This window comes from Pimephales promelas, chromosome 22 (genome assembly GCF_988280905.1).
Source record: "Pimephales promelas chromosome 22, fPimPro1.hap1.1, whole genome shotgun sequence".
In the NCBI taxonomy this organism is placed as follows: Eukaryota; Metazoa; Chordata; class Actinopteri; order Cypriniformes; family Leuciscidae; genus Pimephales; species Pimephales promelas.
Window position 1 is genome coordinate 6,734,431 of NC_142790.1, and position 26,031 is coordinate 6,760,461.

Consider the following 26,031-nt stretch of genomic DNA (forward strand, 5'->3'; position numbering starts at 1 on the left):
ATTCAAATATATTTGAGGTATACTGTTTTTTAATACAGAAAGGTAGGCTATGATATTCAAAGGAGATGAGAGCTCATCATTCAAAATCAATTCGCGGTAACGTCAATGAATTAGCATAATTAATTCTGATTAGTTAATTTAAATCTATAGTGAATTCTGATTCGTGTTTTAACCATTGTCCCTTTAACAACTGTTATATTTATTCTGCGATATTTAATTTTCACAGTGCCAAAGCCTCATTTTTTTTAATTTTTTTTTTGCTGCAGGGCACTATTTTCTTCAGGAAATGCAAATATGGTTTAACTATATTACCTTTAAGACGCATGCAAATCAGCATTTCAGCTATCCGAATACATAAGTTAACGTTACTTACAGTAATTCTCCACACACATTTGGTATTCGGCGGATAGACGCCCGGATAACCCTGACTACCGATAACATCCGACTCTCCTGTGATATTACCACCACACGTGAAGGTCTGTCTAGACAAGAGAAAGAACAATAAACACCTGCATCGACGCAGAATTCACTTTTGCAATACAGCCTATATGAATCATAAAACTTTGACAATGACATGCACAGCGGTTTCGCATGTGAGATCCGCCGCGCCGCCAGCTGTGATCATGCATGAGCATTCAGTGCGCGCGCATCATGACTACAGAAACTTACCTGTTTTGAGACTGAGCTCGCACATTCAGAATGAGCAGCAGAGCCCATGCGACCAGGACACCGCAGATCTTCCACATTGTAAGAACGGACGGTGGAACAGGTCAGACGGTGTGCGTGTCTCAGTCTGCGTCCAGCTGCATTTAATGGTATTATTGTGCTCCGTCTGTTCTGAAGTTGCTCCGGGGAGTTTCAGAGGCAGATGAATATAGCGTTTGTTCTGCTCTGTGGGAGGGAGCAGCACAACAGCTGCCTTTTCCCAAACCTGTGATCAAAGACATGCACGGGGGCTCTAGATGGGCGTCTCATTTAATAATAGGCTAAAATAAAATAAAATAAAAATTACAGTTTTTTTCTTCAAGTAGCCTAACACGTAACAATTTTCACACTTCAGTTTCAGTTCAATTCAGTTTAGGCTATTTCACATTTTACAACACATATCCACTAATGTAATTGTCAAATTTGGGATCCATATGAGATGATTACAGCGCTACCTCGTGGCTTATAATGACTAAATATATTCTAATTAGGCTAAATGTATTCTTTACTTAATTAATTACGGTTTGCCATTTCAAATCTTTTAACATGCTGTTATATTCGTTTTAGTGGTTGTTGCCCATCTAAAACAAATATGCAAATCAAGACTGAAGATAATTTAGGTGTGCAATAGGCTATAATGTGTTTTAAAGTTTTTAAAAATGTAAGTGTATGTAGGCCTATATTTATTTATAGAAATATTTCACTATTCACATTGTACTGAACATGGACATTCATACAATTATGCATAAAAATAGAACAGAAAAAAGATCCTGTTTCGACTTGGCTGGAGTGAGTGCTTCCAAAGAGGCTTGAGACTTCTGTTCCAGCTCTCCTTTCTCAGCAGCTCAGAGTTTTTAAGATTTCTCCTCTCAGGGATCTTGTCAATAAGGGGCGCTCCCTGTCACACAGGCGCTATCTTCAGAGAGGGAGCTAGAGGTTTCTGCTGCAGCAGCTACTGTCTCAACGGCTCAGGGATCTTTAGTTTTTGCCTCTTTGAGATTTTATCAGGCATGTGTACTCCCTGAACAAGCTCCTGCCTCAGGAATCTGCAGCGTCAGTTTCCTTTTTTCAACGACAAATATAGATATCTAAAGCAACACCATTGGCTTTCATCAGCGCTAGTTCTTTGGCGTCAGTTTGGTGTGTCCCTCCCTACCCTTGGTTTTGGCCTATAGTGATCTTGTCCTGCATGGGTGCTCCATGTGAGGAGTATGTGAGCACCTTTGAGGACGCCACTGGTACCCTCTGTAGAGACTGGATGGGCATGGTTGTTTCAAAAGAGGCCTTTATCAGATGTTTAGTCAAATGTTCAGGGATCCTGAGTTTTGTCGTTTGTGGGCACACTCTGGGGACAGGTGCTTCTTTTGGGGACCCAGCAGGCACAGATGTTATCTGGCTTTTTCTGCCTCCACTTTCTCCTCTGGTCCATGGCCATCAGAGAAACTTGAGTGCTGAGCTTTCTCCGGTGCATCGCTGAAGACCAGGGATGTGGAAAGTTCCTCTTTTTAGAACTGGAAGAGTTCTGCTGGGACCGGACAAGCATACATTCTCCCTGTGAAGACCCGTCAGGCTCAGGTGCTTTCGGTGTCTGCTGCCTCCACTGCTTCGTGGTCTTCAGTTCTCCACTCAGTTTTCTTAGACCCGGCTGCCACAGGTCCTCCCTGTGGCTTTTTTTGTCTCTGCTTTCTCCGCTGATTCGTAATTTTAAGTGTTGCATCATGAGAAGTCTTAGTTTCTGGATGAGGTGAGCACGCGTGCTCCCTGTTTGGAAGAGAAGGGTGCTTCTTGCGTCATATTCTGCCTCCACTGGTTTGTGGTCTTTAGTGTTGCATCTGAGAAGCCTGAGTGCTGGGAATGAGCCTTCTCAGAGGAGGACTGGCAGTGTTAAATAGTGGATGTGGGAGAGGAGGGTTGGGCGGAACCACTAATAACAGATCACTGTTAATGTAGGGCGAGGATTCCCTCTCTGTGCTGGTTAAAACCAGCAATGATGAAGAAAGTGCAGATAGTTCAGGGTGGGAGGCTGTATTACAGTGTCCCAGTCTATTAGCCAGTCCTCCCCAGTATCAATCTCCACCAAAATTGACTAGTCAGACTCACATTGGGGCTTCGGCTCCGGGGCATTAGCCACAGGCCCCTTGCTTGCGGCAGTGAAAGTTCTCGGTCAGTGGGGGTTCTGGCGTTGTCATCTCACTAATGACGCTTTTCCACTGCTGGTACAGCTCAGTGCGGTTCGGCTCGGCACAGTTAGGCACGATGAACTGGCATGGTTCAGTTAGTACCGCTTAAGTGGGTGGGATTATATTCTGATCGTTATAGTTTATCCGCTTCTCGGACGGCAACCAATGAGAGGAACGTTTGCCCTTCGTCCACTGACCACGATTTTTTTGGAAGTTTTATTTCTTTCTTTTTTCTTCAAGCAAGTAGTTTTACAGTAAAACAGGCGCTACAGCGGTGGCTGTTAGGCCGTGTGTCCACCAAAGTGTTTTTCCACGTGCCTGGCGTATCTTTTTAATTGTTTTCAATAGGAGCGCCACGTTTTTTAAATGCAATGAGCGTAACGATGCGCTGAAGCGCCGAGCGCCCGGCGCTTTTTTACTGGTCATCGAGAGTTGAAAAGTGTTCAACTTTGGATAAAACGCAGCGCTCATCAGTGTAACTTTTTATCCAGCCGTCCAATCACAGTGGAGGATGGGCAGGACTAATACCACACCGACCAACCTACCCTATCTCACGACCAATTCGTACGAATTCGTACGAGTGATTCAAAAGTGGCTAATTCGTACTAATTCATACGACCTCACTCGTACGAATTCGTACGATTTGTCTAAACCCACGTGACGGTTATGTTTAGGGGCGGGGTCAGGGGTAGGTCATTCGTACGAATTCATACGAATTGGCCAATTCGTAAAATATGTACGATTTAGCAAAAATCGTACTAATTTGTACGACTGAGGTCGTATGAATTGTTACGAATTAGCCACCTCGTAAAATTCGTACGAATTCCCGTGAGATCGGGTTGGACCAACTGTCACAACATTCTTTCTGTACCACAGCATCAACTGGCAGAGCTAACCGAACAAAATGGATGAAAAATAAATTTTTAGTATGAAACAAATTATCTGCGAAATCAGTTGTACAAGTAAATTGTGCTGCCGATATATCCAAAAGCACGGCGTCTTCACCAGAGCGTCTGAAGTTTTCAGCTGGCTAAAGACGCTTTGGCGGACACACTTTCTAGCGGGTTGGTTTGATGTCTCGCAAATTCTGTCTGACCAATCAGTGATCTGCACTGTGTTCACGTCACATTTTAGTATCGGTACGGTATGCTTGGAACCTCGACAGAGGTGGTACCATTTAAAGCGAGCTGAAGCGAGCCGTACCGTACCATGCAGTGGAAAAGCGCCATAAGTGAGCCGTACCGAGCCGAGCCGTACCGTACCATGCAGTGGAAGAGCGCCAAAGCGTGTCGTACCGAACCGCACCGTACCATGCAATGGAGAAGCGCCATAAGGGGTGTTGGTGTGCTGTGCTCTGGGTCTGGTTGCGCGCTGTAAGGTGTGGGTGCAGAGATTTTCGCGGGGAATGACGAAGCGGAGATCTACGTCCAAGCCACACTTAATACCCTCCATCAGACAGATATTGTCGCAGGTGGCCTGATGGCAGATGTTGAGGAACTCTTCCACGTAACACTCCAAGTCTCTGCCACTCTACACACTGTCACTGTCACTCCTTCCCTCGTCGGGGCAACTTTATCCAGTTTTAAGGGTTCGGTCATCTGTCACACGCAGTTGCAGGAAACATGATGAAGATGAAGATTGGGGTCAAAAGGCTTTAATATTCCACACAGAAGAAGGTTTTTCATACGAGGCAGGCAAACAACACAACCGCTATTCATTAAAGGGTTAGTTCACCCAAAAATGAAAATTAAGTCATTAATTACTCACCCCCATGCTGTACCAACCCCGTAAGACCTTCGTTCGTCTTCGGAACACAAATGAAGATATTTTTGATTAAATTTGAGAGCTGTATAACTACCACATTGGCTCCTAAGGGACTGCCTCTTGACGGCCCAGAAAGTCAATGAAGAAAATGTTTAAATATCCCAAGTGACTACCGTGGCTCAACTATATGTTTATCAAGCGACGCGAATACTTTTTGTGCGAAAAAACAAACAAAAATAACGAGTTTATTCGACTATTTCTTTTCTTCCTTGTAGGCCAGAACGAGACTTCCTTATAGATTTCCACGACGCATGCGCGAGAATTGCGATCTGAAGTAGTGAAGCTGGTGTGAGCAGATCGCAAATCTCGCGCATGCGTCGTGGAAATCTATAAGGAAGTCTCGTTCTGGCCTACAAGGAAGAAAAGAAATAGTCGAATAAACTCGTTATTTTTGTTTGTTTTTTCGCACAAAAAGTATTCGCGTCGCTTGATAAACATATAGTTGAGCCACGGTAGTCACTTGGGATATTTAAACATTTTCTTCATTGACTTTCTGGGCCGTCAAGAGGCAGTCCCTTAGGAGCCAATGTGGTAGTTATACAGCTCTCAAATTTAATCAAAAATATCTTCATTTGTGTTCCGAAGACGAACGAAGGTCTTACGGGGTTGGTACAGCATGGGGGTGAGTAATTAATGACTTAATTTTCATTTTTGGGTGAACTAACCCTTTAACGTCACCTGATACACAAACACTGAAAAAGACTACAACTTAAATACAAAGCAAAGGAGGGAAATAATGACAAACATGGTGATAATTAAATGAATCACCATGACAACTGATACGTGGCGGGAACTGAACAAAGACACAAAAGTAGTGAAAAGAAACTAAAATTTCATGATGATGAAACTAAGAATGAGTGTCTTTGACAAAAAGAGCTGGACTACGCACTTCAATTCAGGATTGTTCATACTAAAACTTGAGCAGTTATTTATTTATAATTAGCATTTGCAGAGGTGCATAAAAGGAAGCAAGTGAAGCTTCGGCATAACAGACCACTCATTCTCAACCATATTTAGTCAACAGGTATTAAAAACAAATGCAGACAATTAAAAAAAAAGCTCAAGTAGGCTGTTGATTTTATATAAATGAAGTTTTATTAACTAAGTTCGGGAGGAGCACGTTCAGAACACGAGTGGACAGCAATCAATGATGAGAGGGACTCGATTCATTGACAGTTTGCAGCATCCCTCCTCCACTCCTAGTTCTCCACACTCCTAGTGCTAAAAAATCACTTACACACGGCGGGAGTACTCTGGGTTCGGGCAGAATTCCAAGCTCGGAGCCCTCCCTCTGGACAGCACGCCAAATACGCATTGAATCTTACTCACTCAAAATTATATGTAAGGGTGAACTCGTGAATAACAATATAAATAGCAATAGCCTATTAGATATCGCTTTCCCGAACATCATCACGATCACTATTCAAAAACAAGAACTTAATATTAAATGACTTAATGGAAAAAGTTCTATAAATTGCAAATAAATCTATAAATTGTTGAGAATCAATCTCCCTGACTGAAAACCTTCCATAAACCCGTACAGGAGTGAAACATCTTGTCCAAAAAAAAAAAAAAAACAGTTTCTTTCAGATTTTTTAAGATTAGATTAGATTAGATTAGATTATTAGATCCTTTTATTAATCCTTTTCAGGAAATTACAATGTTACGGCAGCTTCAAGACAGACCCAATATCCAACATATCAAACATTCACTTAGAACATATCAATAAATTAAGTTAAAATATAAAATAAAATAAAATGAAAATATAAAAAGTCATTTTTGTGCATCGTAAAGTCGTATAGCAGCTGGTAGGAATGACTTCCTATACCGCTCTGTTTTGCACATTGGCATCCTCAGTCTTCGACTGAAGGTGCTGCTATTTATCACCTTGGTGGATTGGGTGTGCAGGGTTGATCAATATTGATCTTAGTTTATTCAATGTTCTGGCCTCTGCCACTTGCTGAACCGTCTCTAATTCAGCCCCAACTACCGAGCCGGCCTTCCTGATAAGCTTGTCCACTCTGTTCCTATCTGCTGCGCGGACACCATCCCCCCAACAAGCCACAGCAAAAAACAGTGCACTGGCCACCACTGTTAGATAGACACTACGGAGCAAGGTCTGACAGACACCGAACGACCTTAGCCTCCTTAAAGGGTTAGTTCACCCAAAAATGAAAATTCTGTCAGTATTTACTCACCCTCATGTTGTTCCAACCCCGTAAGACCTTCGTTCATCTTCGCAACACAAATTAAGATATTTAAGATATTAAGATCGCTCCTGCATACAGTCCGTAGGCTTCTTGAGGGACTGGCTCTTGCTGTCCCCGAAAAGTCATTAAAGACATCGTTAAAATAGTCCAAGTGACTACAGGGGCTCAATCTTAAGTTTATCAAACGACGAGAACACTTTTGTGCGCAAAAAAACAACAAAAATAACGACTTTATTTCAACTATTCGTTTATTTCTCCCTCTGCGCGAGTCAGGTTACTAGTTTAATAGCGTAAGCTTCTGTTATTGTACGTCACACGCATCACACACACATGACCAGCGTCGGCCAATAGTGAGCCTACGTGTGACGTAGCTCTACGCAATCACACTACGTTAACTGACTACAGGCCCATGGAGAAGGAAGTGAATAGTTGAAATAAAGTCGTTATTTTTGTTGTTTTTTTGCGCACAAAAGTGTTCTCGTCGTTTGATAAATTTAAGATTGAGCCCCTGTAGTCACTTGGACTATTTTAACGATGTCTTTAATGACTTTTTGGGGACAGCAAGAGCCAGTCCCTCAAGAAGCCTACGGACTGTATGCAGGAGCGATCTTAATATCTTAAATATCTTAATTTGTGTTCCGAAGATGAACGAAGGTCTTACGGGGTTGGAACAACATGAGGGTGAGTAAATACTGACAGAATTTTCATTTTTGGGTGAACTAACCTTTTAAGAAATAAAGTCGGCTTTGCCCCTTTCTGTACACCGCCTCCATATGGCTCCTCTAGTCCAGCTTGTTGTCAAGAGTGGTCACCAGTTCCACCTCAGTGCCGCTGATGGTAATAGATGTCGGTTGGATCCCACCCCACCCCCACCCCCCCGCCACCTGAAGACCACCTCCATCTCCTTGGTTTTTGTGGAATTCAAATGGAGATGATTATCCACACTCCATTTCACAAATTTGTTGAGTGTTCCTCTGTACTCCTCCTCATTGCCTCCTCTTATAAGGCCGACAACTGTGGTGTCATCTGAGAATTTCTGTAAGAAACATCTGTCAGTGTTATATTGAAAGTCTGCTGTGTAGATGATAAATTGCCGGAGGTGGAGGTTATGAAAATAACCTTTTTAAGTCTGTCAGTGTCAATGTGTTTTTTTAAGTTTTGTCAGTGTCATTATTTTCTAAAATCCACATAGGCCTATACACGATTTTAAAAAGACCCAATTAGATATAATAACCAGCTCATACGTTATACATTAATGTCTGTCAGCGTCATTGTTCTGGTAAATTATTAAACGCTGCTGCAACAGAACCCAATCAGTGTTTGATTATTGCATGAAAAATTGTTTGTATTGTTGAATTTTAAAGATTACATTTTTGTATACTTTATCTCCAACAATATATATATATATATATCCAGGTTTTTTTTTTTTTTTTTTTTTAATTGAACTTTTTCTTATTACAATAAACAATAAAGAAATGTAACAAAGAAAGAACATATCACATTCTCAAAATGTACAATATAAATCTTATTGTATTACAAACCAAGATTCACACCTCCCGCACATCATCCAAAGACATCCTCTACACTGTTCACATGATGACAAGGGAGAACAAATAGACTATAAATAAATAAATAAAGTAAAAAAAAAAAAGAAAACGAGGGACTCAACTCATCTGAAGTGTCACTAAACGATTATACAATTTCTTAGCCTGGGCATTCTCAACCTTTATGAAACAGCAAAAGTTAATTTTTAAAAGCAGACCGTGAGGGGGAGGACTTAGCAAATCGACATTTATGTATATAATATTTTGTTATTGACCAAAAAATTCGTCATTTTTATTTTGTAGAATATTTTGAAAAGAAATCTATGTTTATGGAACTGGAGGACAACATTCTGTGAAGAGATATCCACAATTTTTGAACCATTTGACATTCATAAAACAGGTGTTCAGTTGTTTCAACATAAATGTTGCAGATATGACAATTGTCTATACCTCCAATTTAAATCTTTTCTTTAGAAACTCATTAGTAGGATATATGCTATTTATTGTTTTAAAATGTACTTCCTTTCTTTGAGGAATTGGATATCTTAGGAATTTTGTTCTAATTGAAAAAAAAATCATATTTGTTAAAACCAAGAAAGAAGAGAGTACTCCTTGTTTTACCCGGGTACAAACATTTAACAAGAGTTTTCTTAAGGTATTTATTATTACACTTTTTATCTACCAGGTCCACATAATCGATTTTAATTTTGTGTAGTTTTGGAGATGCAATGTTCATAATATTATTCTTTATTGCTTGAATAAGTTACTTTGTTGTAATCCACAAATGAGCAGTTAATATTATATTTAGAGTTAAATTCTTCCAGTTCAAGAATATTAATTTTCATCCAATATATGAACAATTGACCATATTTCCTTTTCCAGGGTTTTATCAGGATTTTATTCGGTCAGTACTGTGTATTCTGTTCTGGCCAGCAGAGAGCGCCTGCTCTTCTTCCGGTCTTTTCCTTTAAAGACCCGCAGAGTAGCCAAAAGCTTTGCCTGACTCGTTTTGCTGAAATGTAACCGTAATTTGCTTGTGTAAGATTAAAATTAGTATCATATTTATACAATAAATATCAGCACTTATACAATCGTAAATAAACATAAACAATCGTTTTTTCCTCCAGTTGACTATTTATTTTTTAAACACTTTTGGGCGGCTAAACAACCGCGTTTTAGGACCCACATTTATGTCGCACATTTCAAATTTCAAAACAAACTTGTCGAGCTTGTCAACAGTGAGAATGGGTGCAGTGGACTGAACGCAGGACTATCTTATTCAAACTATTAACGTACAGTTCGAATGCATTGTAGCGTTTTAAAGCTTTTGTCGTGATATGTGTTTGATTTTCAACACAGTAATCACCATAACGTTGTTTTTATTCGTCTCATGTGAATGAGGCATCTGACTGCAAGACAAGTGGTCTAACGTTAGTTGGATTAAAATTTATATTTGAAGCGACGGCAGAGATGGAGGCTCATGGATCTTCATCTGAAGGCTCAAGCAGCGCAGTGAAAGCTCCCTCCATTGAGGACTTTGTGCTGGTCAAACCCATCAGTCGTGGAGCCTTTGGGAAAGTTTACCTGGCCAGAAAGACAAGCAACTCCAAACTATATGCAATCAAGGTATAAATTACAGCTATTTAATTGTGTATTATTCTAAATTATATAGAATATATTTCATAATTATTTTGAGCATTTTATTATATTCGATTAGGTATTTAACAAAATGAAAAATGATGGTCGCGAGACAATTATAAATAATGCGCAGAATTTCTGAACCTACAATGTCGAAGACCTGTTTTAATAAACGAGAAGAAAAAATATTGTGAGGACCGGTAAAAGCTTGGGTTCGTTTAGTCAGAGATCCTAAACTCGCTATTTAAATAATAAATATCCTGAAAAGGGGAGGGGGAGTTATTTTATTAAAGATCATAAGGGCACATTACTTAAACTGCACGATTAAATCATTTCTAGGAAATGCTGCAATATTTCAAAATAAAAAAAAGATATTTATATTAATATTTAATTCGATGACATCAATATTTGCTATTATTTATGTAATCAATCAACTGTGGAAAATGGTGATAACTATTTTGTTTTCACCATTTTGAAATCCTTTTTTCTGGCAGGTGGTGAAGAAAGCAGACATGGTGGACAAGAACATGACTGATCAGATGAAAGCTGAGAGAGATGCTCTGGCTCTCAGTAAAAGTCCTTTCATTGTGCACCTGTTTTACTCGCTTCAAACTTCAACTAAAATATATCTGGTACGTATAAGGGTGAATTTCATGAAAATGTGTACAGGTTACATTTAAAAAATAACTGAGGTAGTAAATGTTGTGTTGTAATAGAAATGTCAAAACATTTATTTATTAATTTCATCTCAGCATTTATTTCTACATTAATATGAAATTTTAACTGGTTCAGTTATGTTTGATACTTTCAAAGGTGATGGAGTATCTGATTGGAGGAGATGTGAAATCACTTCTTCATATTTATGGGTACTTTGATGAGGACATGTCTCTGAAATACATCTCTGAGGTCTCGCTCGCTCTCGATTACCTTCACAGACACAGTATTATCCACAGGTATTTCTGAAACTGAGGAATCGAGTCATTTAGTCTTTTGCTTGTCAAATTAACTCCCTTTTTTTCATTTGATACAGGGACTTAAAACCCGACAACATGCTCATCTCGAATGAGGGTCACATTAAACTCACAGACTTTGGCCTCTCCAAGGTTAAACTCGACAGGGGTATGTTTTTTTTTTTTTATTGTAATTTTTTTAAACAACCAAAATGCTAAAATTCTTGGTCTTTTTTGTGATATTAACAACTTTTTCCTTTTCCTCTTTCAGAACTAAACCTGATGGACATTTTAAACACACCTTCTTTAGTGAAACCTAAAAAAGATTATTTCAGAACACCTGGTCAAGTTCTGTCACTGATAAGCTCTCTTGGTCTCGTAAGTAGATTCGCAGATTCATATAATTTGTATTTTATATGACGAATAAGTGATGTTTTAATAACATCAACAATAAGGTGTGTTTTCCCCCTTACAGTTCTATTGTTCATATGTTAATAGCCTTTCTACCTAGTAAATCCAGATTTTTTTTTATGTACTGTTGATCAAATAAATACACCCTTAGTGAGCATAAGAGACTTCTTTAAAAAAAGTTTTAAGATCAATTAGTGGTTGAATTGTCTGAACTAATTGGTTTGAAGGAAGTGTACGATTAGGGTTCACCGGACCCTGTTGAGGCGTGTTGTTCATATGGAACGTATGCTTGTTTAAAAACCTCTTGACAAAGTGCAACAGAACTGTTGGGTCTTAGTACATTTTTTAAAACTTTACGCTGTCTTAATCAAACGTCCACACCACAAGATATTGAAAATAGCAGTGAGATGCAACAGCCATCTGCATGTGTATGTTCATGGCCGTAGCCAGCTATAAGGTCACCTCAGAGGTCCCTTTTTACATTCAAAAATAAAATTTCATGCTCTCTGAATGATTAATTAGCCGTGTTTAAACCACCTCAAATGAGTGTTTGCAATTCATGTTGCTGCGAGAAGCTAGCGCAGTGAACGGGGCTTGAGAGTGCATTGTGAATGAGGGTTCGAGTGCAGCCTCCGTGTTGCCAAATCCACCTAATGGAAAGGTGCAGTGCCTGGACCTGTTTTTCTGATTTAATGTGACACTTTAGGAAGTTATTAAAGTGGAAAGTTGCATCATGTTAGGGTTAGTGATATATTAATCTTATTTCCAAAACTTTAAACTAATTTCGGATTACTATTATTTTGTTTTGTTTTGCTTGTTTTTCGTAGCAATATCTGGCAACATTTTACTGTCGGCATTAATAATAATAAAAAAAAAGCTTTTAGACAAACTGCAATTGCATAAAGCTACCACATTCGGTAAGACAAACGCAATGATCATCGTGATTATCTGTAAGAAATGTAGGGTATAACACTCTCAAAAAAACAATAGAATTATACAGATCTGTATGTTACAGAATGAAATTTGCCAAATATCCTTACTGGCTAGCTGGAAGATGGCTCATGCTGTTGAGTTAACATTTCACAAAGTCATCATAAATACAATATACAAAGCAGTGTTTCTCAACTAGCAATCTATTCAGTCAGCATATTTGTGTTTGATATGTGTGAATTACAGAAATATAAGACTTTGCTAGACCTACTTTTATTCTATATTTCTTTGCACAAAACTCTCCAGAAAGTGCCATGTAATGGTTTATTTTTCAAAAACAATCCCGTGGGAGCATATCCCCAGACCCCCCTTGAAAGACTACCCCACGCATAATTAAATCCAAATTTAACCCCTATATATATATATATATATATATATATATATATATATATATATATATATATATATATATATATATATATATATATATGGCAAATTCCTTTAAAAAAAGGGATGCTGCTTCATGTCCATGGGGAAATGTGGGTCCAATAGCCTAACCATTATTATAGCACTATTCTTTACACAACACCCTGGACCTCACTAATTTTCAGACCCTGGTTACGGCCTTGTGTATGTTACAAAAAGTAGTGCAGGTTGACTATAAGAAACGTGCAGCCCTTTGAAAGTAAATATCTATGATCTTTTATTACTTAACTATCACTGCAAGTTTTCAACACAAAACATCTTTGCAAGAAATAACAGTGATGACGACACAGTACTAGCCTTATATGTACTAGCCTGGGCCATCGATCATTCATATTAATGAGTCATGATATATATATATATATATATATATATATATATATATATATATATATATATATATATATATATATATATATAACATGTCTAACATGTTTGAAAGCTTGTATAATCCATTTTATTTTTGACTTGAAATGGCAGAATACCCCCGTGACAGAGAGCAAGCGTCACCACAGCACAGTGTTTGGCAGTCCCAAGTCCTGTGGGAAACTCAAGCAGAGGAATACCTCTCTGTGCTCACCTCTGCTGAAGAGACGGTCAGAGTACCTGAAATACCCAGTAGGCACAAATAGAGCTTTAGGTACGTGTCAGAATAGTGTGTCATCAGTGTTATTGAGAATGTCGTTTCATTGTTTTTGCTGTAAAGCCTAACATGAGCTATTCTCTAGGATCCAACAGTGTGTTTAGTCCTGGCCTGCTGGCTAGGAGTTTGACACCACGGCTGATGAAATCCAGGAAGAGATTCGAGAGTGTTGGAAGCACCCACTCGTGCCAGTTACCATCCACTACTGATTCTGAAGACTGTGCCAGCCCAATGTGGGAAGATGAGCAGGTTTGTGTCAGCATTACTGTTGAAGGGTTTTTGGTTCATGGCACATTGATCATTACTATATTGTCTGCATAAGATAAGAATTAACAGAGTAAAAACTATAATCATATAAAAAAGCAACAAGGGAATTTAGGCTTCACAACATTAAAATAAACTGTATGATTAGCTGAACATTAAATTTAAGTGTTATAAAATAAGTGTTTTTGGATATTAACTTCAAATTAGCAATATATGCAAAACATAATCAAAGTATTAAAAAAAAATAGAGTACATTTGCAGCACAATTAAATATTTAACCAAACTAATAACAATATGGTACCAATATATTTTGCATATGTAAAATAAATCCTTAAATTATTGTATTATCACATAGTACAATACCAATATATTTTGCATATGTAAAATAAATCCTTAAATTATTGTACAAAAATAACAAAGAATGTTTTCAAATACAGTATTCTAATTATATGATGTATTTTATTATTTTATATTATATATATCACATCACACACAGCACATTTTTTGGTAAGTACACTGTAAGTACACATTTCTTATTATCATCAATGTTGAAAACCACAATATAAAATGTTCAGGATTCTTTATAGAAAAGTAAGTTTAAAATAACAGCATTATTTGAAAGTAAAATTATAAATGTCGTCACTTTTGATCAGTTTGTTGTTTCCTAGTTAAATAAAAGTATGCATTTCTTAAAAAAAACACACTGGCCCTCATTTATCATTCTTGCGTAGAAACGGGTGTATATGTTGGCATAAGATTATGCTTACACTCCTCTCACCACCTGATTTATGAAACTGTGCGTACCTTTGAAATCCAGGTGTACGCAATGCCTGCCATTGATAAATCCCGCGGCCGAAAACGATCGTCATTAGAATAACACGCCCCTAAATATTCAAGTCTCCGCTCCCCCCACGCCCTCATTTTACGCCATGGACACACGGAAGACGGCAAAGAAGAGAAACTTCTCTGACGTGATGCCGAAATGACCTATCACAATGCATTATTTTACAACACGTCTTTTGAGTTAGCATTCAATTTAGAATCCCTTCACATGTATTGGGGTGTACATAGTGATGATGATGATGTGATGTGGAGTACCATTCATTCATTCTTGCATGACAATTTTCAATATTCTTCTTCTTATTATTATGATTTGTATTATTAATGGCGCTTGTTATTTAGAAGAAGAATGTCGTTATTATAATTATATGTAAAAGAAGAGGAATGTATTTTTTATTATTTTGTCAGTCTGAATTATTTTTTGGTCATTGAAAGCCTTTTATTACCGAACCCAGTCCGTGCGCACCTTCCGGAGCTTACCCTGAAACGTCAGGGTAAAGTCCACAGGCTTGCAACTGAAGGAATGCTTACAAATCAAATGCCTTGATAAAGTCTCACAAATTAAACATCGAAGTCCATGTTGCACAAAAATAAATACTGAAGTTTATAATTACTATGTTGTTGTTTTTTACACAGGGTCATAATTTATATTTTAGTTTGCCAGTGCGTTTTGTGGTGTTAGGAATTTTTCTGCGCATTTCCGCACTAACTCCAAACGTGCGTACAGCACCTCCTGAGCTGGTGTAGGATTTGAGCGTGCCGTACACCAACGTCCATATTGATAAATCTCAAAGTCACCGTGGTTTTGGGTGTACGCCAGGTGTACGCTGGAAATTTGGTGTACGCACTTTTGATAAATGAGGGCCACTGACCCTAAACTTTTAAACAGTAGTGTATATGATAATAAAAAAAATATAAAACTGACAATGTCTTGCAATTTTAGAATTTACAAGATGGCGAGAACCTTCCTCAGGGAAACGGAAGAGAAACGGGCAATAGAATGTCAAAAAACATGTCCTTGACACCCATGGAGAGGAGGAACATGTTTCCTGCACAAGCTCAGGATCACAGCAATGTTTTGACTCCGCTCAATAACCAACTGGGCAAGAGCAGAAATATTAAACCAGATATTTCTGCAAAAAGGCTCCAGTTCAGTGCAACCAAGCACAGTGCCACACCACTGGGTAAGGCTGTTCCCCATCAGTCATTTGGGAACAGTTTCATGAAGCCAGAGCCAACAGTCTCCGTAAAGAGAGCGTTTGAAGAAGTAGAGAAGAGCCCAGAGCATGCTGAGATCCACTGCAAGAAAAACAATGCAGTGTACAAAAGGTCCTTCCATATTCCTGAGGGCACCCCAACGGCCAACACAGGCTTGACAGGAATTTTCTCAATTGTGGGGCTTGATGATGTTAAAACTGCACCGATATGTCAACAGCACAGTGCGAGAATGGGCCCAAAGCAATCTAGTCCCATAGCTGTGGCCAAAAATCTATTATCTGATCTTGAAGATCAAGGCGAGGGGATGGCTTTGCTCAAAGCAGAGACCAACTTGAGCTCCCCAACCTCACCTGGCGATGCCCGAAGTTTCAGAAGAAGCCTTAGTTTAGACTCGGGCGGCTCGGCCCATGAGATGTCACTGGTTGCTAACACGCCACAAAAATCGACAGACTTCAAACATGAGGCTTCGTCGTCCTCTTTCGAGGAGCTGGATGAAAGCGAGATGTCCGTAGTCACACCGGCAGCTCTTCCCACAATAGCTACTCCCAAGTATAGCAGCTCAGAGCAACATAGGGGTGAATCCATGCGTTCTCTTCTTGACCATCCTCGTGGGCTTTCTGACAGTATGATCAAATCACCCGGCTTCCTCAAACCCAAGAACGTGGTTGCGTTCAGGAGCTACTGCAGCTCCATAAACCGCTCTTGTACATCACATCTCAGCCTAGCCTCTTTGGATGCCATGGAGATGTCTGCGTCAACCTCCTTCCACTATGCCCAGTCTGCGGTGACTCCCGTTCAGAAGAAAAGGCCCAGTCTGGGCAGCTCACTTTACCAGGTGAGGAGCTTTTTGGAGATTATTGGAACTCAAGCAAAACTGATGAAAAGGATTTGAGTTGGAATTAAAATATTTAAAAATGATTTTTTTTTTCTTTTCTAGACTCCACAGCAGATGATTGTGTCTCAAACTCCCTACAGAACACCAAAAAGTGTCCGTAGAGGTCCAGAACGTGTAGAAGGGGCTCCTATTTTGGGAACTCCTGACTACTTGGCACCAGAACTTTTATTAGGCAAACCTCATGGTAAGAGTTTGAGTGATCAGTATGTAAAATCTATGTTTATTTTGTGATGATATGTGGCTCAAATATTAGTTGTTAATGGTAATTGTCAACCATTATGGATTTTTGCAATGGCTGAGAGAGCAGGGTTTCCAACAGCTCATATAATACTGAAATTAGGGATGCACCGAAATGAAAATTCTTGGCCGAAAACCGAAAAAGAGGAAACCAAGGCCGAAAACTGAAGCACAGAAATAAATTATGCCAATTATTAGTACCATTGCATTTATGGCCATGTCTGTGTACAAACGGTACTAAAATCAAGGGATTGCAATTGCATAAATTAGTATGAAATTTTCAAAGAATAAATCAATTACAAATTATGCAAATATTTATTTAGCACATTATATGCTATATATTATTATTTACATTAGCACTTAGGGCCAATCCCAATTCTACCCCTTACCCCTTCACTTTGCCCTAGCCCTACCCCTTCGCCTTCCCCTTGACCCTTGAAACTGAGTGGCAATGCGTAGGGGTGAAAATATTCCCCTAAGAAATGGGACACCACTACGCCTCCGTTAAACGTCATTATAAGTCGTCGCTAGCGCCTACGTCACAGGAGATGCGCCGATGTTTATCACAACTTCCAAGATGCTGTCGACAGCTGCAGTTATCTCAGTCGCGTGGGTTACAGCTATTTTCTTGCATTTATCTTGTGAAGTTCGCAGGAAACAACGAAAACGACGAAAATATGTTGCGGGACTATCGTTAGCAAACTACAGTAATTTTAGCGATTTTTTTTTTTTATTTATTTTTTTTTTATACAAACGTTTCTGTGAAGAAACTGACCGTAAATATGAACACAATATTGAATGTAACATAAAGCAAATCATTATTTGTCGTTATAATACTTATTAAAGCCACAAATACTTACATTTATGGGTCTCCTTTTTTGCTTGGGCAGTCATTTTGCGTCTGTAGCCTGGGTTAGCAGTGACACTTCTCATACCACTTCGTTTGAAGTGTGCTCCCGAAAAATCTTCGTTTGAAGGGCTATCTGGCCCGCGCAAAACGGAGGGGAAGGGGAAAGTGAAGGGGTAAGGGGTAGAATTGGGATTGGCCCTAAAATGTTTAACTTGACCCCACTCATGTGTACATTAAATAATCTACTGGCATGCAGAGAGGTTTTTAAATTAAATGTTCTCTTATAAAAACAAACAAAGCCGAGCACAAACTTCTCATCACACCAGCACCCAGTGTGCATCTCTAAATTAATTACATGTTACTATATATATATATATATATATTTTTTTTTTGTAATGTCACAAGTAATAATCTCAGGGTTTACTGGGTTTTACTTGATTATTTTTGTATTGGTGGTGGCATACTAAAAAATTAAAATAAATAATGTTTATCTTTCTTCTCGCCGATTCCTGATGGTTAGAGGACAGTTACTTGAGTCGCCCCCTGTCATTTCAAAGAATAGTACAACGGCGAGCGCATCAAGAATAAACGCCTCAACCGTCCGAGGAGACTCGCGCTGCGGAGGCAGGCAAAAGTAAAAACTAGGCTTCCGTCTCCTCGTGGGTTCAGATATAGTGAAATACGTCCACACCGCAGACATATGTTGCTTCAGAAAAGCACATGCAGGTTACGGTTTCTGTTTGTGTCATCACAACATTTAATGATAAAAGTCTTTCGGCCGAAAACCGTACATTTTTGATGGCCGAATATTCGGTGCATCCCTAACTGAAATATACTATACAAAATGTGCAATGCATATGTCATTAAATTAAGCATCGGATACAGTGCACTTACTCTCTATATGCATATATATATATATATATATATACTCTCTATATGCATATATATATATATATATATATATATATATATATAAAACACAAACATTTGTAACTAATTTCTATAGTTACATCTGTAATTAACTTGTTGAACCTTCCCTTACTTCTTCACACAACCTTAAACCTAACAATATCACCAAACATGTCCCTAACTTTACCCGTATTCCACCTCAATAGCAGCATAAGGGCTTTGCAATACAACATTACAATTGTACAATTCATTTTTGTTACACAATACACATACAAATAAAGTGGGAATGAATCTTTTACTTTGCTTCATTAACAGATGTTATGTTTTAGTTTCAGGGTCTGTACGTTATGGTAAGTATGCTAAAAAGTATTTGTTGAGATTCTAAGCCATGGAGATCTTGGTGCATGTGTGCGCAGCTTACCTTTCCCGCATTAGATAAGTACATGGCTGACTAATTCCATTATGGGCCGCAGCTTTTGTGATTGGTGGCTCCTGATTCATCAACCCTTAATGCTTCAGTAATGCTGGATTTCTCAGCTCTGTTGGGATGTTATGACAGTGCTTGGGAATTCTGGGGCATTATATTCTAATGTTAAAACATTTTCTGGCATTCCAGTTTGTGCAGTCAAGTAAAAGTAATTTGTAGTTTGACTTCCTGAAAAATGTGAACGCTAACTTCGTGGTGCTTTTCGAAACATTACATCGTTCGAGCGGACCATGTCAACTTGCGTCTCAAACGAGGGTGTGAGTTTGGGGCAGGACGGCTTGTATGGCTGAGCAATGGAAGTCTTTGGGATGGTTTGGGGAAGTTTTGATACAACAAATTGGCGTATGTGAAGTTGTCAACAGCCAAACGTATAGCCTTTCAACGGTGCTCAACATTTGCTCATTTAGAGAGTTTTTCATCTCTGTCCAGAGTCTGCTGCGTCTCCAGATTTTATGAGCAGGGCTTGACATTAAAGGGTTAGTTCACCCAAAAATGAAAATTCTCTCAGTATTTACTCACCCTCATGTTGTTCCAAACCTCTATGTGTTTATTTGTTCTGCCGAACACAAAGGAAGATATTTGGAAGAATGTTTTAATCAAACAGATCTCATTCCCCATTGACCACCATAGTAGGAAAAAATACATACTATGGTAGTCAATGGGGAATGAGATCTGTTTGATTAAAACATTCTTCCAAATATCTTACTTTGTGTTCAGCAGAACAAATAAACACATAGAGGTTTGGAACACCACGAGGGTCAGTAAATACTGACAGAATTTTCATTTTTGGGTGAACTAACCCTTTAACTTTTTGCTCATCAGCTACTGTGGCAAGAGGATTTCCAGAGTTACCAGCCACTCAGCATTTTCACTGGCAACAACTACCATATTGGTATTTTTAATATTATCTCATAATTTGGCAACTGTTAACATTCACTTAAAACAAGTGACGCGTTTACTGACATTATTTTGTGTGATTTGACCCTTTAAGCGCAATAAACAATGGAAAAAAAACTCCATTTAGTTTTGGAGCGGCAAAATCTGCGTAAATTCAAGCCCTGTAACACCAAGTGTTCATCCGAAAAAAATAAAATGCAAGTCAGGACTTGTTTTTTGTCAATTTGTGAATTGATTGGATCATTGGATGGTTTGTTTTGCTATTGCTGTGATCTCTCTTGTCATCAGAGAAAAGCTGAGATGTCACTTCAAGAGAGAAGCCGAGTTATTTTGAGTGCATGAGCAAGCTGAGTCTACATACTATAAACAATTAGAACAAATCTGCCTACTTGTGTACAATGGAGATGACAAAATTGTGCCAGGGCTGCACGATTAATCGCAATTAACATGGAAATCGCGCCGATTTGGATCATTCTGAATATGAAATCACAAAGCCCAAGGTTGCGCACTGTACGAATAACCTAGTGTATACATAAAAAAACTGATGTATACTTTTTAAACTCGAAGTGTACTTTAGTTTTTGAATGTGTGTGAGGGTATGCATACAATGCGTATCGCAAATTTAGAGAAATAGCTCAGCAGTTGGGCAAAGATGAAACTATTTTTAGCTTGTTGACCTCCTGTGTTTGTGAATACTATTAAATGAGTTATTCTTTAAAAAGCTATGGGTTCGGCTGTACAAATATGCTACGTTAAAACTCAAGCATAATTCAGGTTCATCAATTGGAACAAACTGCGGCATTCAGTTAGTCCTGCACTGTTTGTCGCATAGCCATTAAAACAGACAGTGGCTATTTGCATAAGTGTAAATGGCAACAAAAAAGTATTTTCTTTGCTCTACCGTAAGTGCAAAACGCGTCAATATATGGTCCGTTGCATCAAAAGCTACTCTTACTATTTACTCTTACTATCTCTCCATTACTTATCTAAACAAACAGACCGTTTTCACAATAAAACGTGTGGGAAAAACTTACATTGAAGAAAGCACCTTGTCAAATCTACAGACTTGAGGGGATGGAAACTTTTGATTCGGTCTTTTTTGACCACCCAGAACACCCTAGCAACTGCATAGCAACACTCTGGCGACCACTCAGCTCATCCTGGAGAGTTGTTTTCTTAAAATATTTATTTTCACAATTGTATTCCGTGCTGCTACTGGCACAGAAACTTCACCATTTTATCAGTTCATCATTTGACTGATTTTTCTTTTTTAGTCAGTTTTGTTATGTAACATTAGCTATCTTGATTTGAGTTCATGTCAAGCTGGTTTTGTGTTCTTTTTTTCCCTTCCCCCACAAAAAAAAAAAAATCAACTTAAGCCCGCTGCTGTCACCTCTTTATAATAGTGGTCTGGACACATTTCTAACACATTTTGAGCCATGTTGCATGTTTGCACTTATGAAACAGTGTACCTAAGTGGGTTTTGTTCTCCAACAGATTTCATGGTGGATTGGTGGGCGTTAGGTGTGTGCCTGTTCGAGTTTCTCACAGGAGTCCCGCCCTTCAACGATGAAACTCCACAGCTGGTGTTCCAGAACATTCTCAACAGAGGTAAGAGTGTTAATGATAAATACATGCCAAAGGTGATGATACGAGTTTAAAAAAAGTTATGTACTCCTGGATCCAACAAATGGATCTTCTGTTTTTTTTTTTTTACCTCAGCCCCATGAAAATAAAGTTGTGTAGACTGTTTCTGATCTTCATGTTCTTCATCTAATGATGTGTTCAGATATACCGTGGCCAGATGAAGGCGAGGAGTTAACCCAGAATTCAAGAAGTGCCATTGAGATTCTTCTCACCATGGATCCAAACAAGCGAGCTGGCTTTAAAGGTGAATCATATTATATATCACATTAATATTTTTAACAACTGAGAAAATAGTATTCAAACTTTTATAATAAAATGAATCACCATTTTAGAAAAATCACCTGTCAAGTTTATATCAGCATAAAAGAGTTGAACGACTACATGGAGGGATATCTGAAAACCACTAGCACTAGCACATTTTGTTCACTTGTGTACTTATATTATCCCAAATTATTTCCAATAATGTTTTAATCCAGTGAAATTAGCAAATGCATCTAGTGTAACATCCCTTCTTACATCACCTGTCAATGGCCTCATGTCCGCTTTTTCCACTAACCACTGAAGTTTTTCAGTTGGATTGGCTTTTATTCTCTCTAGCATGCAGTGTGAAGTATTTCACTCAGTTCGCTGATCATTCCAGTTTCAGCGAGTAAAGAATACATTTTTGGCTCGTTTCCACTGAGGGGTACGGTACAGTACAGTACGGGTCGGGTCGGGTACACCATGATCAGGCTTGCGTTTCCACCGCCAACAGTACCCTTACTTGATAGGCGTGGTATGCTGGAAAGAAGCGATCGACGTCATTTTCGCGCGAAGAAAGCGACATAGTAAACAACAATGGATGACACACAGTAGATCTTGTTCTTGCATCTCGGCATGTTTGTCACTAGAAACAAGCGCTGGCATTAGGCGTTTCCAAGAAGCCAACGCAAAGTCCGACTAAGGAGAATGATCCCGAGGAAGCGAGTCCAGTAATTCTGTTAATGGAACAGCGCGTTCTTGAACTCTGCTCGGTCTGCATGTGACTCCGGTTATCTCAGTATGTTCATTTTAGGCAACAATAAAATGAAATATGTTATAAAACACCACTCTGCTTCTTTTCGATTTCATTTCAATACATTTGAAACATTCTAAAGCACACAAATGTGGTTCAGGCAACGCATAGCCTATTGATTATCACTGCATGTATGTAACGTTATATTTATAACAAAACTAAATATAAAACAACCCTGCCTCTTTTCGTTTAAATTTTAAAATATTAAACATATTCCAGGCAATATGTAATGTATTGCATATCGCATTGGTACAAATGTTGCAATAAACAACATTACAGATGATCTTGTAATAAAATAAAAAAAATGACAAAACTATCTCTTTTTGTTGAATTTCAGTTTTATCAATAATAGCCATTATAAAAGTATAAGTAAAAGGTACAAAATGATATACAGTAGAGCTTAAATAACATCAAGAAACAATTCAGTCAGTCAAATGTACAAATTCAGCGCTCAAATATATGAAACTTCACGTAGCCTTCTGCCAAAACTATTGGCCAGGGAACGAATTATAGATTCACGAGACCAAAGATCACCTGTTAGGTTTATACAAGACGAACTATATCTCATATTTAACCACTACAGAGACATCCGAGTCAGCGGCAAACATCAGGACGACTAGCCGAGGAAAGGCTGTTCCAGGCAGGGGACACGAGCGCGAGCGTCCGGTGATCGCTTGGAATGGATCTCAGTCAAATTATCATAAATCAATAAACCACAGATCTGATCTTTAAAAAACTACTTTCTCGCCTGAAAAACTCTTAAAACTACATTTCGTGACACAATAACGGTAGAATTATATTTAAACTGTATGCTTCTAATGCCCTTGTAGCACGCGCGAGTCTAGCTCCACCTTTTAGTACCCTTTCACTGTGCTAGGTACCCCAACGGAAGGGTACCCAAAAAGTGGTACGGTACGGTTCGGCTTTTTGGTAACATTCACAACTTTTGACAGTGGAAACGCAAATAATTGCGTACCGAACCGAACTGTACCGTACCGTACCACTCAGTGGAAACGAGCCATTATACTCATGTGCGTTACGTATTATTCTCTGACGCTCAGGCCGCCTTCTCCTTCTTGGAAAGCAATAACGTACTCAAAACCTCTGGTAGTGTGGGTTTTCCAGGTAATGCCTGCACTTTCTGGACCCTTTGCTATTGTGTGTTATGCACGTTATTTTATGATGGACGTTGATGTTGCGATATTCAAATGTGGATTGTAAGGTAGTCATTGAAGTGATTTTTGTCTATGGGTGTGATAAGATCTTGACCAAAAATGAACACACCTCTTGATGCAAATAACATTGCATTTATTTCCATTATTTAATCAATTGTTGCTCAAGATCTTGAATTGACGAAGCAAGAGTCCAGAACTCTGTAAAGTCTCCTCCAGCACATCCCAAACACTTTCATGACTTTAAGGTCTGGACTCAGAGGTGCCAATTCATGTGTGAACATTATTCTTCACGCTCCTCCAAACAATTCTTTCACAATTTGAGCCTGATGAATCTTGACATTGTCATCCTGGAATTTGGCCACGATGTGTCTGGTTGTTTAATAAACGAAAATCTACACACTCCATCAATTAGGGTTAAAAGAACTGTTGCCAAAATGTATTTTTTTTATTGTTGTTTTAAACTTTTTATTATTGGTTTAGCATCTAAAACTTGTAAATCTTACTAACAAGAATTGTTAAAGACAACAATTCTTAAAACTACCTTAAACTCAACACTGGCATGTTTTCATGAATGTTGTCTTTCTGCAGAACTGAAAAATCATGCGTTCTTTGAGGGTGTGGACTGGGAAAACCTTCATCATAAGAGTATGCCCTTCATCCCTCAGCCCGATGATGAAACCGACACCTCGTACTTCGAGGCGAGAAACACAGCCCAACATCTCACTGTATCGGGCTTCAGTCTGTAAGCACACACACACACACACACACACACTAGCGCAATGGGCTCACGCAGTATGTTCGGGTACAGCTGTGTTGTAGAAGCTCTGAAGAATACAGATCCCACAGTGCTCTTGTTTGTCCTCAGTTTGTCTGTTATTCATGTCAGATGTTTTTATGTTCTGCAGAATGATGTAATGTTGGAGAGCGTTCTGAAATGCAGTGAGCACATAAATGCTGCAAAACTTGTGGCATAAAATCTTCATCTTTTTTGGGGGGAAAAAAGTAATATATTTTGCAACAGTACTATTTGCTGTCTGATTAGTGCACATTTAAATGGAAGACTGCTGTTTTTAACTCATGTATTCTTGAAAACTACTTGTCTGGTTGTAATTTTAACATGCTAAATGTTTTAACTAGTCTAAAGCAAGTATGGTTTTGAACATGGTTGCTGCTTCAAAAACATCAGTTTTATTCATTTGTAATTCTTTAATATACACAACACCTTAAAATGTTTGAGGATTATAACTTGTCACTTTCCTATTTTTAAGATGATTAAATAAAATACAACTGTTGTATTAATAGATGGGCGTTATTTCTGATTTTCACTTGAAACCTAAAGCCTACTGTTTGTCAGATAGAAATAAATGAATTCTCTACCTGCTGGCCGGTTCTCACAGAAATATGCATACAATATAGAGGCCCGATCTTCGTGGATAAATATGTGTATATAGTTTATATATAAATATGTATGTCATGTGAAAGAAAGGGGGCATTGTTAAAGGGATACTCCACTTTTTTTTTTTGGAAATAGGCTCATTTTACAACTCCCCCAGAGTTAAACAGTTGAGTTTTACCGTTTTTGAATCCATTCAGCCGATTTTCTGATATTTAGAAGAATGTCAGTAACCGGACAGTTTCTGGTCTCATTAGTACGAAAAAATATACTATGGAAGTCAATCAAAAATGATCTTTAGAGAAGCAAATCTTGCTGCCATCAATCTAGAAAGGGTTATATTTATGGAATAGTTATGCTGTTTTGAGCATCTTAATCTGCTGTAAATCTCGAATACTTTGAACCAAAGATTTAAGTTTGGTCTCTTTTTAAAGAAGACACTTTGCAATTATTGTAAAAGTGTAAAAAAGGTGTAAAAATAAATTAAATAAATCTAAAACAAGTTATAGAATTTTGTTAATTGTGAAAAATGCATAAAAAGACTATTTTTAAATTTGATGTGAAATAAATCAACGCCATGAATCTAAAAGTTCCAAATTTGAGGTTGTATATAAAAAAAAAAGCTTTCAGTAATATTTTGTTTGGGC

General features: G+C 38.4%; 2 protein-coding genes across 6 annotated transcripts in view; one reads left to right on the forward strand and one right to left on the reverse strand.

Moving 5' to 3' along the window:
* The window catches only part of pcolce2b (procollagen C-endopeptidase enhancer 2b), a 31,194-nt gene extending 30,253 nt beyond the window's left edge, over positions 1–941 (reverse strand). The window contains exons 1-2 of one of the 2 annotated variants that reach the window (XM_089125864.1): positions 670–941; positions 374–482 (exon numbers count right to left, since the gene is read on the reverse strand). In XM_089125864.1, coding sequence (XP_088981990.1) covers positions 374–482; positions 670–746 — 186 coding nt within the window. In that variant the 5' untranslated portion in view covers positions 747–941. The remainder of the gene's footprint in view (positions 1–373; positions 483–669) is intronic. The other variant, XM_039666501.2, reaches the window with a different exon arrangement.
* Positions 942–9,463: 8,522 nt separating this feature from the next.
* Positions 9,464–25,292, forward strand: mastl (microtubule associated serine/threonine kinase-like). 4 transcript variants are annotated; one of them, XM_039666466.2, is made up of 14 exons: positions 9,464–10,089; positions 10,596–10,733; positions 10,915–11,054; positions 11,132–11,220; positions 11,323–11,429; positions 13,356–13,515; positions 13,604–13,767; positions 15,566–16,675; positions 16,778–16,919; positions 19,061–19,081; positions 21,613–21,726; positions 21,905–22,006; positions 24,580–24,733; positions 24,897–25,292. In XM_039666466.2, the coding sequence occupies exons 1-14, from the start codon at positions 9,934–9,936 to the stop codon at positions 24,904–24,906; spliced, it is 2,607 nt and encodes an 868-aa protein (XP_039522400.2). In that variant the 5' UTR covers positions 9,464–9,933; the 3' UTR covers positions 24,907–25,292. The 4 variants fall into 4 exon arrangements, with proteins under 4 accessions (XP_039522400.2, XP_088981761.1, XP_039522402.2 ...); XM_089125635.1 differs by having other exon boundaries at positions 24,580–25,292; XM_039666468.2 differs by lacking the exon at positions 19,061–19,081 and having other exon boundaries at positions 9,465–10,089.
* Positions 25,293–26,031: the final 739 nt, after the last annotated feature.